Raw genomic sequence first — 15,427 nt, forward strand, 5'->3', positions numbered from 1 at the left:
GTGCACGCCCCGCCCCCCTGTTCGCGGCTTTTGGCTCCGACCTGGCTGCAGTTCAGGTATGTGGAGCACATTTGGGGGAGAATACGGTAGCTGCACAAGCATTAGTGTGGAGACTGGCATATTATGCCATATGTTGCCATGCTAATTAGAGTGCCCTATAAAGTGCCCCTTAAAAAAAAAAAGAAAAAAAATGTGCCCAACAGAGTGCTCCCTTGACATAAAATGTGGCCACCAGCGTGCCCCTTATTTTATGCTAAGGGACATGCTGATGAGCATATTTTATGTTAAGGGGCACTCTGATGGGCATATTTTATGTTAAGGGGCACGCTAATGGGCATATTTTATGTTAAGAGCAACGCTGATTTAAATGTTTTGTTTTGCCCATCAGAGTGCCCCCTAACATAAAATGTGCCCATCAGCGTGCCCCCTAACATAAAATGTGCCCATCAGCGTGCCCCCTAAAAATTGGCAAAATAAATGGAAAAAATGCGAAACACCGCATTCGGTATTCGGCCTTCGGCCAAGCATTTCATTATTATTCGGCTTCGGCCAAGAATTTAATTTCGGTGCATCCCTAATATATATATATATAATGTGTGTATATTGTGACAGGAAGTCAGGTAAATCTGTGGGTGTTGTCACAGACGGGAGATACATTTATGCCTTGTTTAGACAATTCACCAATTACGATCAGGTGTCGGCTGCAGAGATAGCCAGAAAGGTTTAAGGACGTTGGAAAGCTTCAGCTATTCAGAATGAGGCAATTAAGGCCTTTATAAGTTATCCAGAGGATGACTACTGATTGCTGCATCCTGAGGCTTTGTGCATTAAGGAGAGCAGTGAGCTGAGAGACTTCTGAAGGTCTAGTGTTGACTTTTTCTGTGTGAAAAGAAAACAAATAGACTATTGGTCTTCTGCTGTATGACCAGCAGTGTCTGCCCAGCAGTAGGTTGGGACCGACACCATAGGTAGGTTCCTGTGTTGTGAAGGTAGACGCCCCAAGTGGCCAGGGTTTATTTTATGTTTGTTTGATTTATGCTGTTTGGATGCTTGCACTTGTTTCCAGCAAATTGGAAGAATAAACCATAGACCGTTGTTTTCAGTATCTCCTCCATTTTGGGTTTACTTTAACTGCCCGCATCATGTGTAAGGGGTTAGCACGGTAGGGGGTGTGGGTGACCCCTTGGGTGGGTTCGTTACACAGAGAGACAGCCGAGGAGTGGTTGAAAACAACCTACCTAGATGTGTTCTGTACACAGAATGTATAGTGACCACACCCCAGAAACATCATTTCCTTCTTGTGTGATTGGCTCACTGATTTTCTCAGAAGTCTACACTAAGATACAACTCATATTTCTGGCATTTCCTGCAACAAAAATGTCATTTTTGGTGAGATACTCCCAAGAAGAACACGTCTAAAGGGATGCAGGCCCAGCAGCTTCCCTCATTAGTGCCCTGCAGCTACTACAGCTAATTGATAATTATGAAACCACTCCCATCAGACTCACTTAGCACAGAGAAACAAACAGGAATTTCTTTAGAATTACAAACGGTAGGAATCTGCAAGAAAGTTTGTTAAAATCCTTGCAATGTACAGAGATCACCCAGAGGGGAATGCTTTTTTTTCTTTCAAAAAAAGTGGAGTTAAGTTTTAAAAAGATATCTAGCTATTGGATCTACAAGAGGTAAAAAAAGGCAGTGGGTGATTCAACCACACCATACATTTCCATGTCCGTTTTATCTGGAGTGGAATATTTGTGCTAAAACAAGACTGTATGAAAATGTATTTTGAAATAATGTGCATTTTTTTTCATTATCAGGTGGTTACAGTCCACGCAGAGCAGCAACAAGGAGGGGTCCAGACACGAAAAAAGCGGGTATGTACAATACATTACAGTCCTGTGAATAAGTAATATATAGGGCTAGGTGTGACTGCAAGGTTAATGACTGAGACAGACACACCCATATGGAATTACTGTACGAATGCAAAGTGCAGGTTTACATCAACAAACCTGCATTCTGCTATAGTTGTGACATCTTTGCCCTAATCCAGACAATCTCAGCTGCATCAGACCTTTTCTGTTCAAAAGATTTTTTATTAGGTTTTTAAAAAAAGAGCATCCAAATATACATACATACAGACTGTGAATGACATGGAATGGTAGATACAAGTGCACACTGTAGAATAAGAAGCCATAAAAAATGTACAGTATCACATTGTGAATATAGAATGTAGGTATAGCAATAGGTAAGTTGAGGGTAAGGAAGGTTGGTGTTCCTGAGGGCCTTTGGGTTAAAGCAGAACTAAACTCATTGATTTAAGTTTCAAAAAACAAATATTTTCCGACATCTAGGGGGAGCTGACCATAGAAGGTTTTATTTAGCCTGTACAACCACTTTAAGCTATAAGAGACTCCTGATTAGTTGTCTTACATTTTGTGAGGCATTTATGTTTGTGGTACCTGACATATGGGGGGGAGAACTGCTTGCATCAGGTCCCAGGAAAGTTATTCTCTGCCTGTTTACAGCAGTTCTCTTGAAGAGATCTACCTCTGTGTTCTAATAACCCCGTCTTTTCAGAGCATAATCTGTGAATCAATATGCACACTGGGATCAGTCGAGCAGACATGATTGCACAAGCAGCAACCCCACTAGAGCCAACCTTCTCAGGAAAACAGAGATTGGATGACAACATCTAACCCAGACATATATTTTTTGCAGGACTATTAGCCAGCCAGGTGTTGCCATCATCCACACAAATGACAGTGCCTACAACCATGCTTATTCAACCAGGACTGATTCAAAAAACTTTGCAGATATGCAGGTCAGGAGTCCTGACTTAATGCCAGCCTGGCCCACATTAGCAAAATCAGAAATTGGTAATCATGCTGGTGAGAGAGCAAGCATTTCTCAGAAGGTGTGCAGAAAAAGCAGGCCGTGAATTTCTCCCAGCAAAGGCTTCCTTCTTGTAAATTGGCACCCTTATAAGAACTGCTTGAACCAGACGTTTACAAAGGGAAATCTTGAGGTTGCATGACATCAAGAATGTGTTGTTAGGCAGGTGTTGATGTGTTGACAGACCTTGAAACTTTTGTCCAATAGTAAGTTCTATTTGAATAATAATTAATGACTTGTCTGAAGATTCACAGTTAACTTGGAAAATAGTGGTTTGGAAGTATGGATAAGTGCGCCTTCTAGTGTTCATTTTGCTTTATAACATGCGCTGAGTTTCTCATTCTATCAGGGATGTCATATGAGAAGGAATCAAATCCTGAATTTAAGTTTCATACCTTAAAATATATCTATGGTAAAAGTGTAAAATCCTATTTTCATTTCAGTTTTTTTTTTTTTTAATTTCTAGTAGGGTCGCACTGATGTGTTTTTTTTTTTTTTTTTTACCGGCCAGCATGAGTACTGATCATTTTGGTTAAGTACCCACTGATACGGAGTACCGATACTTTTCCTATGCAATTTGAGCCCATACAAAACGAATAGGCTCATATTGCACTGTAAAGAACCGCATGCAATTTGAACAGGAATGAGGTGCGATTCCAGTACGAATCACATGCAATTTCCCGCACTGCTCCTGTGTGAACCCAGGCTGAAGAAATTGAAGTAAAACAGCAGAGGAGAAGCTGCAAAACATGCAGGGAATCGAGGAAGTTGTGGCCACAGACAGTTAGCACTCACCGCATGAAAGGAGATTTTTTTTTTAAAATATATCTATTCTTTGTATTGCTATTGGAATGCTGATGTTCTAAAATGAAACTGTGTGCTGTGACCATAGAACTCCTTTGGCAAAGGTCACACTACTTCTACAAAGAGTTTAAATATTTTAAAATTTGAATGTCATTTGTAGAAAAAATACTATTAAAATAGGTTTAAATGGTTAGCAACTGATCTCTTTATCAGATTATTTTACCAACAATACTTACTAAACCCCTGGTGTCCAATCTATGGCTCTTTGGCACAACAGTCTGTTTTCTTTTTACCTAGGGTATTACTCCAGTGATGGAAAAATATTTTTCTCTTTCATTCACTGACGGACACAGCTCCATGATGTCTTCTAGACCTTTGGGCTTATGCTGCTCTCTCTTCAGGAGTAGGACTAGGCGGAAACCATTTTAGCTACGCCCCTGAGGCAGTCCCAGGGGGTATACCATCCCTTCCTGCTATAGGACTTTATAGTTTTTTTCTGCCTAGTCAGGAGTAAGGACCTGGCTCTCTGCTGAGATCTGCGGTCCTGGCATTTTTTCCTTTTTGAATGGAATTTTTTCCTTTTTTCTTTATTATTTTTTTTTCCTGTGTGAACTAAAATTAACCTGTTTCTGTGTGAACTACAATAAACAGCTGGACTGGGCGACACACTGGATATCCTAGATCCTTATCGTCTTCCCAGTCTGGTCTGCGAGCGTGGCCCAACTATTAGCTCTGTGCTAGGTTGGCCGTGACATGACGCACTGGACCGGGGCTGGCCAGGGAGTGAAATACCTTGCGAGGTCGCATAGCCCTGGTCACGACAGCAGTGACAATCAGAGTCGCAACACCCCCTTTTTAGGATGGTGTGGTGGACTGCTGGGAGTAATGCCCGCCTGATGCCGTGGTGTGGTGAGTAGTGTCCCCCTCCTTTCTTTTAGAATTTCTGGGGTGGTCGCGGGCCCTCCCTGGGGATGGTAGGCCCCCTTCCGTGTCCTCCCTCCCCTCACATTTTCCCTCCTCTCCCTAGCGGGGTTCCCCTGCATCGGTTGCCCTCACCTGCCCCCTGTCTCCCCCCTTAGCCCCACTTTTGGGGGGCACGAGTGTATTTTTGGGTGGGGGGAGTTCACTGCTGTTGGGCTGGAGAGCAGTGGGTGGGTGTCGCTGTCGGCCCCACATTTGGGGGTGCCTGTACCTTGGTGCTGCAGGGGGGGGGGGTCCCTGGGGGGTTCCTCCTGGTGGATGCTTTCTTCCCTGGACTCCAGTGGGGTCCCGGGTCCAATTTTGCCATGGATGCGGTTTCCCGAGTTTGGTGGCCATGTTTTTGGTTTCCCATTGCAAATCGCGCCGGCCATTTTCTTGTACTCTGAATGCGGTGATGTGCAGCGGGGGCCTCTAGTGTCAGTGCTTTCTCTTCCACCGCAGTGTGGCAGGCTGTTTGGTGCTCTCCGGCTTTGGGGTGGGGAGTCTCTGTGGGTATACCATCCATCCTCTGCTATACAGCGCCGTGGGTGCTCTAATTCTTGTGGTGCTCCAGCGGTGTACAGGGGGAGGGGGGGTTCTTTTTTTTTTTTTTTAAAAAGAAAACTTTTTTCTTGTGCACGGCGCAACTCCAATTCACCATGGAGCCTCTGGAGCCTGTATTACCACCTGACCCACTCTTAGAAGCTGCGGGACCCTCTGGTTTCAGTCTGCTCTGGTGGCCATGATGGTAGCTCTGCAGTCAGTTGTCTCTAAGGTAGATATGGCCCTGCAAAGGCAGCCTAGCAAGAAGCGACCCCCCCCCCCCCCCCCGCCTTCACCTGTATCCTCTGCCTCCTCAGAGTCTGAGGTGGATTTGGCTGCTGCGGACGAGAGTCAGCCCATTGGGTCTGAGCCCACGCACGCTGAATGCTCTAATAGTGAGGGCGAATCCTCCTCCTCTGCAGCCGCGCATGAAAAGGTGCTGGTGGAGGCCTTAATTGTGTCAGTGCAGGAAACCTTAAAGTTGGAGGACTCGGCTGATGCTGAGTTGGCGACGCCGGTGCAGTTTGGCACCCGAAAATCTTCCAAGGTGACAAAGGTGTTCCCCTTTCCTGCCAATTTTGACGAGATTGTCACTAGTCAGTGGGGTTCCCCGAAACGCATGGTTGAAATACCTAAGCGTTTCGCTAGGAGATATCCCTTTCAGAAATCTCTCCTGAAGAAACTTATGGTTCCACCGTCTGTGGACGTGGTTATAGTATCTCACAAAGGTGAGTACATCCCTCACATTTTTGTAAATATTTTATATCTTTTCATGTTACAACACTGAAGAAACTACACTTCACTACAATGTAAAGTAGTGAGTGTACAGCTTGTATAACAGTGTTCAATTGCTGTCCCCTCAAAATAACTCAACACACAGCCATTAATGTCTAAACCGCTGGCAACAAAAGTGAGTACACCCCTAAGTGAAAATGTTCAAATTGGGCCCAAAGTGTCAATATTTTGTGTGCCCACCATTATTTAAGAGTCCTCTTTCACTCCTCCATGACGACATCATGGAGCTGGTTGTCGATGTTAGAGACCTTGCGCTCCTCCACCTTCCATTTAAGGATGTCCCATAGATGCTCAATAGGGTTTAGGTCTGGAGACATGCTTGGCCAGTCCATCACCTTTACCCTCAGCTTCTTTAGCAAGCCAGTGGTCATCTTGAAGGTGTGTTTGGGGTCGTTATGCTGTAATAATGCCCTGCAGCCCAGTCTCTGAAGGGAGGGGATCATGCTCTGCTTCAGTATGTCACCGTACATGTTGGTTCCCTCAATAAACTGTACCCCCGAGTGCCGATGGTACTCATGCAGCCCGAGACCATGACACTCCCACCACCATGCTTGACTGTAGGCAAGACACACTTGTCTTTGTACTCCTCACCTGGTTTATGCCACATACGCTTGACACCATCTGAACCAAATAAGTTTATCTTGGTCTCATTAGACCACAGGATATGATTTCAGTAATCCGTGTCCTTAGTCTGCTTGTCTTCAGCAAACTGTTTGCGGGCTTTCTTGTGCATCATCTTTAGAAGAGGCTACCTTCTGGGACATCAGCCATGCAGACCAATTTAATGCAGTGTGCAGCGTATGGTCTGAGTACTGACAGGTTGACCCCCCCACCCCTTCAATCTCCGCAGCAATGCTGGCAGCACTCATACATCTATTTCCCAAAGACAACTTTTGGATAGGATGTTGAGCACTTGCACTCAACTTCTTTGGTTGACCATGGCGAGGTCTGTTCTGAGTGGAACCTGTCCTGTTAAACTGCTGTATGGTCTTGTACCACTGTGCTGCAGCTCATTTTCAGGGTCTTGGCAATCTTCTTACAGCCTAGGCCATCTTGAGGGGACAGCAAAGTTACTCCTTTTATACAAGCTGTACATTCACTACTTTACATTGTAGCAAAGTGTCATTTCTTCAGTGTCTTCACATGAAAAGATATAATAAAATACTTACAAAAAATGTGAGGGGTGTACTCACTTTTGTGAGTTACTGTGAATAAGGCCACACTTTTGCCGGTGGAGGATTCTCCAGCCTTTAGGGATCCTGTGGACAAGAGAGTTGAGGCTCTGGTCTGGTAGCTTTTCACCATGGCAGATTCAATGTTGAGGCCGGTGTTTGCTATGACCTTGGTATCAGATCTTAACGGAATAGGCACAAATTTTACACCAGGATCTGGAAGGGGGTCAACACCCTCCTGAGCTGGCAGATCAGTTGATCCAGGGGCTACAGTACATTTGTGATGCATGACGGTGGTGATTCTTCACCACATGATTCAGTTGAAGCACTGGTCGGCTGACCAGGCTTCTAAAAAGGTGCTGACTGATCCACCTTTTGTAGGTGACTGTTTGTTCGGTGCCTCTATGGAAGAGATCATTAAGGGCCCTTTGGGAGGTAAGAGTACATTACTTCTGCGGGTTGCTAGGGGTAATTTGCAGGAGGCTCCAAGAGAGCCTGGAATAGTAAGTCGAAAGCGGGCACTACTGGTTCTGCAGACTAGCCTTCCCCAGCCTGAAGGGATGCCCTTAGCGCATCTGGGGTGGGGGGACGTCTTCGCCTTTTTCCGGAGCCATGGACCTTGCTCATTCAGGACAATGGGTCGATGGTTCGATTACAAGATCGAGTTTCGGTCCTTGCCTCCAGAGAGGTTCTTTCCTTCCAACTTGCCCCTGTCTCACGATCAGCTACAGGGCCCCTACGGGGCAGTGCAGGACCTGTTGGCGCAAGGGGTCATTGTGCCGGTTCCAGGGTAGGAAACGTTTTAAAGGTTTTTATTCAAATCTGTTTACAGTTCCCAGGAAGGAAGGTGAGGTTCGTCCACTCTTGGCCCTCAAGTCTATCCGCACGGTAGTAGCTTTCCTTCATCAAGGGGATCTTCTGGCTTCTATCGATCTCAAGGACCTTCATATTCCTATATATGTCAGGCATCAGCGTTTTTCTTCCTTTTGCCGTGGGCGAGGAGCATTATCAATTTGTGGCGTTACCCTTTTTGTCTTGCCTCAGCTCCTCGAGTGTCCACAAAGGTTTTGTCCTCAGTGCTGGCCTTGCCAGGCAGAAGGGGATCATGATACAGGGTTACCTGGGTGATCTGCTTCTGCATGCAGAGTCTTCTCCAGGTCTAGAAGCCGATTTGGACATTATTGTGCGAACTCTACAGGAGTTCGGATGGATACTGAATTTTCAGAAATCAGATATGACTCTGTCCACCAAACTGGACTACTTGGGTCTGACGCTGGACTCATCATCGGCCCAGGTTTTTCTTCCACAGGCAAAACTACTGAAGCTACAGGATGTGATTTGGCTCCTGTTGTCCAACCGTCGGTCGTCGTTCAGGACTTGCATGCAGGTGTTGGGCCTGATGGTTTCCACCTTTGAGGCGGTTCCGTTTGCACAGTTCCATACCAGACCTCTGCAAAAAGATTCTGGCCAAAAGGAACAAGGATCCTCTGTCATTGGACGATCTGATTCTGTTGAGTCGATATACGAGGGGGTCTCTGCTATGGTGGCTCTGCTCCCCAGGACTTCGCCTGGGAAACTTCTTTCTACCCCTGTATTGGACTGTGATAACCACGGATGCCAGTCTGTCTGGGTGGGGAGGTGTCTTGGAAGTGTACTCGGCCCAAGGTATTTGGACTCGAGAGGATTCCAGTCTGCTGATCAACATCCTGGAAATTCGGATAATCAGACTTTGTCTGTCTCAATGAACGGATCGTCTGCGGGGACGCCCTGTGAGGATACAATCGGACAATGCTACGGCTGTGGCATATGTCAATCATCAAGGGGGAAAAGGAGTGCCCTGGCGGCCCGGGAAGTGGCTGGTATTGAAGTGGGCAGAACTATACCTTCCGGCCATCTCTGCTGTGCACATTCCGGGGGTAGAGAATGGCAAGCAGACTATCTCAGTCGGCAGACGTTGGATCTGGGAGAATGGTCTCTTCACCTGGAGGTGTTTCATCAAATGTGCCCTCGGTGGTGGATCCCCGATGTAGACCTGCTGGCCTCCCTTCTCAACAGGAAGGTGCCGAGGTACGTTTCAAGGTCTCTGAATCCTCTGGCCGACGCCGCAGATGCCCTGGTGGCCCCTTGGGGTCAGTATCGTCTGATTTACGCCTTTCATCCAATACAACTTCTGCTGAGATGGCTACACAGAGTCAAGGTAGAAAGGATTCCAATCATTATGGTGGCACCAGATTGGCCTCGCTGGTCTTGATACGCAGGCCTGGCAAGGCTGGTAGCAGAGGTCCCTTGGAAACTTCCTCTCAGGGACCAATCTTCCATCCTGCTTTACAGTCGCTGGCTTTAATGGCTTGGCTATTGAAAGCCAGAAGTTGAAGGACAGAGGGCTGTCAGTCAGTGATTCCTACATTGTCAAAAGCCAGGAAATCTACTAACAGGAAAGTTTATCATAGTATTTGGAAGGTGTACATTACTTGGTGTGAGTCCCGGGGGGTTTCTCCCAGTCCCTTTTCTGTGTCTCGCCTGTTGGAGTTTCTGCAACTAGGTGTAGGCCAACGTTTGGCTCTGGACACCATCAAGGGCCAGATCTCCCACTTTGGCCATATTTTTCCAAAGACCGTTGATTGCAAAATCCTTGGTTCACACTTTTGTGCAGGGAGTTCATCATCTGGCTCCTCTGGTGCGATCCCTGGTACCTCCGTGGGATCTCAATTTGGTACTGTCGGTGCTTCAAAAGCCTCCTTTTGAAAACATTTGTGAACTCCCTCTGCTCACTCTGTTGCAGAAGGTGGCCTTTTTAGTCGCTATTACATCTGCACTTAGGGTGTCAGTTGGCTGTGTTGTCCTGTCGGTAAACTTACCTGGTGATTCATAGGGACAAAGTGGTGTTGCTACCCTGTCAGGCGTTCCTTCCTAAGGTTGTCTCTGGGTTTCATTTGAATGAAGACATTGTGTTACCTTCTTTATTTCCTAAGCCAAAACATCCTAAGGAAATTGCTTTACATTCCATGGATGTGGTCCGGGCGATTCGGGTGCACCTAGCGGTGACTGAACTGATTCGGAAATCCGATTCTTTGTTTGTTCTTATGGATGGACATCGTAAGGGGCAGGCCGCATCTGCTGAGAGCATTTCCAGGTGGATCAGGCAGACGGTGGTGCAGGCCTAGTCCATTAAGGGTCAGGTTCCTCCTTTTCCTGTCAAGGCGCATTCTCCAAGGGCGCTTAGTGCCTCCTGGGCCTTCCGTCATCAGGCGTCAGTGGTTCCGGTGTGCAAGGTGGCTACGTGGTCGTCTGTACATGCATTCACAAAATTTTAAAAGCTGGATTTACTTGCATCTTCGGATGCGGGATTCAACCACAAAGTTTTGCAGGCTGTGGTTTGCCGAGGCTCCCTCCTCTTGAGGGTGTAGATTTTTTCCTGGTGGTGAGCTACAACTGTTCCTGCTTGAGCTCCTGTTTTACCTGGGTGGCTATGTTTAGCCTTGATGGGGAATTATATCTCTTGCTGTGTTTTTCCCACCCCTCATGTTGACATTACATTGGGACATCCCAATGGTCTAGAAGACAAGGAGCTGTTTCTATCAGTGAACGAGGAGACTGGAAGAGAAAACTGGATTTTTGTCTAACCATAAAATCCTTTTCTCTGAGGTTCACTGACGGACACAGCCGCCCCTCTGTTGGGTTGAGTTATGTATTCTTCTGACACTGCTTGTTACAAACTGAAGTCCTGTAGCAAGAAGTGGTGGTATACCCCTTGGGACTGCCTCAGGGGCATAGCCAAAATTGTTTCTACCTAATCCTACTCCTGAAGAGAGAGCAGCATAAGCCCTATGGTCTGAAAGACATGGAGCGGTGTCCATCAGTAAGCCCCAGAGAAAGGGATTTTACGGTAAGACAAAAATCCAGTTTTTTGACTGTTGTGATTTTTTTGTTTTCTTTTACACTGTTACATTATCAGTGTTGTCCTTTTCATCTCTTTATGGTTTGATATTTTTTATTAGATATTGCTAGGTGAAATATTAAGGGCTCGTGCAAGTGTATAATGCAGCAGTATTGTATGCCTTGGACTAGAATAATAGTGATTTCTAGAAGTCTCATGCAACATTTCTCCAGTCAATGACTGTCTTCTATAACATGTCCCCAGTCTCCAATAGCTCCTATAGTTTATAGTCTTTGACCATCTTTTGTAGCATTCCCATTGTATTTTACAATCTTCTGTATGTGCCTGCTTTCTGCAGCATTACATTTACTAAATTATTTTGTGTGGGCCCTTTTGTGATGTGAGGGGCTGCACTCAAGACCCCATAGAGCATAGACCAAGAATCTTGACCATTACTGCACTAAACAATGTTAATCAAATGAAGCATAAGCTTAACGGGTAACATGTACAGGCACTCATATAAGTGAAAGGGTATATGCAGCCATATTTGTGTAAATTCCAATGGCTTCTGCATCTGCATTTACCTGAGCATGCGCATACAACAAATTTTCCCTCATGCACCACTTTTGCTTTTGGGCAAAATTCACTGTATATGTTGATGCAGAAGCCATTGGTCAACATGTGAACGCAGCTGCATACGGCTATTCACGTGTATAGGCAGCTTTACCTGCAGCTCCTAAGGAGCAGGAAAGCGCCAGGAATTTTTGAAGCACCAAGGACTTTGAAGCCTGCTGGTTTGTTATTATATACTTCATTAGATACATCAAGGAAACCCCACTGATAATTTACATTTCTTTTGCCTTCTCAAACAGCATGTGGATTCAGCAGGAAGCTCAGTTCTACTGCGTCGTTCCAAGAGAAGATGGGTCCTCACTACGATAGTCTTGGAGGAAAATGAGCCTGGACCTTTCCCAAAGAAAGCTGGAGATGTAAGAAAAAGACTGTTAGCCTTTTTCATAATGTAGCCTGACAAACCTGTAGCTATATGTGTTAAATATGAACTCTTAACAAGCAGGATCATTCTTTTGCTAAAATTACATCTACAATATCATAAATATAAATGATTACCATTCTACCTCTTACTTGATAAGAGAGCAACTATAAGCATGTAAGCAGTCTGATAGCGGACACCTTAATCGTAGATCTTTGTTACATTTACAATACTGTACATGCTGTGCTACCTACTTTGTGATTGTGCCTTCCTGTTTCTTTTATGTCAGTTGAGACTCATACATAGTTACAAAAGAAAGTAAATCTGAAAATAGAAAGCATATGAAAATAGAAAGCATGTGCAAATGTCATGTGAAGCCTAGGTATCCCTCATTTTAGTGACCTGTTACTACTGTATTCAACTAAGCAAATTGCTGCGTACCGATTATATTTCTTTCCTAGGTTTTCCTAGTAGTGGCAAACTACTGGATCTTTTATTGTCCCTTTGTTATAACTTGACTGATAATATATGTTTATAATGTGAATTATATTGAAACCAAATAGGGTTTATTGTTTATCATATGGATAATGTCATGATTTCCACCTCAGCCAATCAGAGGATACTTTGTATTCATTCATAAAATACAAGGCTTCCCCTGAATGGCTCAGCACTGCTCAGCCCCACTCAGTTTAGCTCTGTAACAGAACAGGAAGTCTATGTACTGCTGTCTGAACACAGCTCTGTATACTGTCTGTAGAAGATGCTGCACACAGCCTGTACAGTGCACACAGTCATTAAAGAAGAAAATGGTTAATTTGAACCAGCTTGGTCCAAACAACAAAATATTTAGAGTTCACCAAAACTTGGAGTTAAGCTGGTCATTGATTATTCAAAATTCAGCAAGGACCAGCCAAATTTCAATCCATCTATGGATATTCCCATTCCATATTAGTTGATATAATTATCGTCTTCTCACAAACTGGCTTGTTGGAAATTTTTTCTTCAATCAGAGCTGCAGTCAATTTGCTGCAGAACTGACAGCAGAGGAATCCCCATTGTCAGAATACCCTTGCTCCCATGCAAATATTCATATAAAAGAACATCTGGGTAGCAGTGACCATAACATGATTTAATTTCATGTTAGCTAAAAGCAATAAACACATATGGGAAATATAAAAACACTTCACTTTCTCCTGTCACCTTCCAGGATGGTAACTCATGAGAGATGAGAGGCTCCACCCTACAGAAAAAAACACAATCAGTTCACAGCTGTTAAAAGGCCCCACCCTTCCCCTTGTCCCTCAGTATTGATTGTGTTTCTCCTACATGGAAACATTTGTTGTTTTCTCTGACCAGAAGACCTATAGAGTCGGATGGTACTCCTGTGAGGCAGGCTCAGGAAAGCCGGTGAGTAGACTGGATGCCGTTTAGGCTTCTCACAGCTTCTTGTGGCACAGGCAAGTCGGACACAGCGTGGTGGTCCCTCCGCTTGTTGCCCCACTCAGCAGCTCGGGTCTCCTCCTGTCCTCCCCTGTAAACAGTGGGCGCCATGCTGTAAAAGGCCAGCCGCATAACATCAGCAGCGATGAGGGGAGGACCTAGTACGCTCTGAGCCACGTTCTGAAACCGGAGCTTCCCGCCTGAACGCCGAGCACGCACAGCGCGACCTGGGAGGGGGTAAGGTGCAGAGGATATGCCAGACCAGCATAGCAGCGCAAAAGAACAGGCTCTTCAGCTACTAAGAGCCAGAAGGCTGCTAAGAGTGTGAACCCCTATCTGGACCCACCTCATGGAGAAGGAGGAGGGAAAGACAGCACAGTTGGCTGCAGGCAAAGCAAATTGGGGGCCAGGTAAGTGAGGTGAGTTCAGAAAATGGCAGAATGCCTTAGGACAGCAGCAGAGGAGAAAGGCTGTTTGCTAACCCCCCCCAACCCCCTTTTCAGATAAGGTGGGATACCAGAAGGTGTGTGGGTGTGTATGCTGCTGTAGTGTGAAGCACACAGCCTAACTTTGCAGCTCCCCAGTCAGGATAGCATCTTGTGAAGGGGTGATTTTTGCCGCTATCTTCCTCATGGGATCATGAGGATAGAAAAGCAAGCCCTGTGGCTGTGGTAAAAGGGAAAAAAACAGTGGTGTTCACTTCCCTTTGCCTTGGGAGCTTAGCAGCAGTATCCCTTATAGCAGCCAGGTGGTTTCTTGGGCTTTGTCATAGTACTCCCTCCCTTAATGAGGGTACTACTATTCTTTCCCTTAGGCCTGGGAACAAGTAACCCAGAAGCTTCAGCTAGACCAATGTCCACAGTTTCCTTTTAACTCAGGGGATGCTGTGGTTATTGCAACATTAAGTTACCAGTCACTAAAAACCCTTTTGTACATCAATAAGGATAAATCTAGTAAAGTGGTGACACGTGTTAGTCTTTTACAGGCTACTGAACAAGTTAGACATTCCTAAATGGTTAATCAAATGGAATGTAAGGTGGTCTGCAGGAACCTGGAGATTACATGAGTATACCACAGATTTTTCCCTGGTCAGCAATGCACACCAGATAACCTGACTATTTTAGGCCTGCGGCTATGATTCTGGAACGTATCTCCAAGATGGTTCATTTAGAGTCTTCTTGCTCTTTAAAGCCCGACTCCTAAATTCTCTCCAAATATGGTGAAGGGACACAGTAAGGGGTACCCTTGGGGAACTTTTTCGTATGGAGCTGCTTGCTATGTTTAACATGCTATGTGTAACAACATAAAAGCTTCAACTTATTGTTTCCTCCTTACACTGCTGTTAGATAGGTTGGTGTGTAAGAATTAATTGGGACCCTTGGTGGTTTGGGCTATTGCCCACCCCTTGATGAACTAGAATCATTGTTTTATGCAACTCTGATGTTTTTCTGGGTGCAAACCTTTATACAAAGAGCTACATATACTAACCTGTATTTAATGTTTGCTTGGTAAGCCCTTCGGGTGTCTGATTGCCTCCAAGCTAAAATTGTGTCCACCTCTTCCTGAGGCTGACTTAATTGGTTTCCAGGTCTGTGCTCGGTAAGACCTTAGATGCTGGGAGACTTGGTTTCCCACCTGTGTGTGTGTGTGTGTGTGTGTGTGTGTGCTTACTACACCTACTCATACAATGGTAGGGTAACAGCTACTACTACTGTGGTGTATGCACCCACATTAGACTTCCATCATTTGGAACTACCCTGGTTCTCCTCTGATGGGTGAAGGTTTAGTATCTAGAGTCCAAGCTATGCCTATATAAAGCTTGCCCTCTGCTGGCTATTTTTTAGTTGAATTCACCATGACTCTGACTTTATGCCTGGTCTGGCTGCATCTCAGAAATACACAATGTGGAAGTTTATTTGTGTCTTTTCTGGGTGTTTTACTGCTCCTCAG

General features: G+C 45.3%; 1 protein-coding gene across 1 annotated transcript in view; it reads left to right on the forward strand.

Moving 5' to 3' along the window:
- The window catches only part of CDH26 (cadherin 26), a gene marked incomplete at its 5' end in the record, with an annotated part of 139,090 nt that overhangs the window by 64,668 nt on the left and 58,995 nt on the right, over positions 1 to 15,427 (forward strand). Inside the window, 2 exons of the mRNA XM_082272873.1 lie at positions 1,821 to 1,877; positions 11,919 to 12,035. Of these exons, the coding sequence (XP_082128999.1) occupies positions 1,821 to 1,877; positions 11,919 to 12,035 (174 nt within the window). The remainder of the gene's footprint in view (positions 1 to 1,820; positions 1,878 to 11,918; positions 12,036 to 15,427) is intronic.

This window comes from Pelophylax lessonae, assembly GCF_965119305.1.
Source record: "Pelophylax lessonae genome assembly, chromosome: 11".
Taxonomy (NCBI): domain Eukaryota; kingdom Metazoa; phylum Chordata; class Amphibia; order Anura; family Ranidae; genus Pelophylax; species Pelophylax lessonae.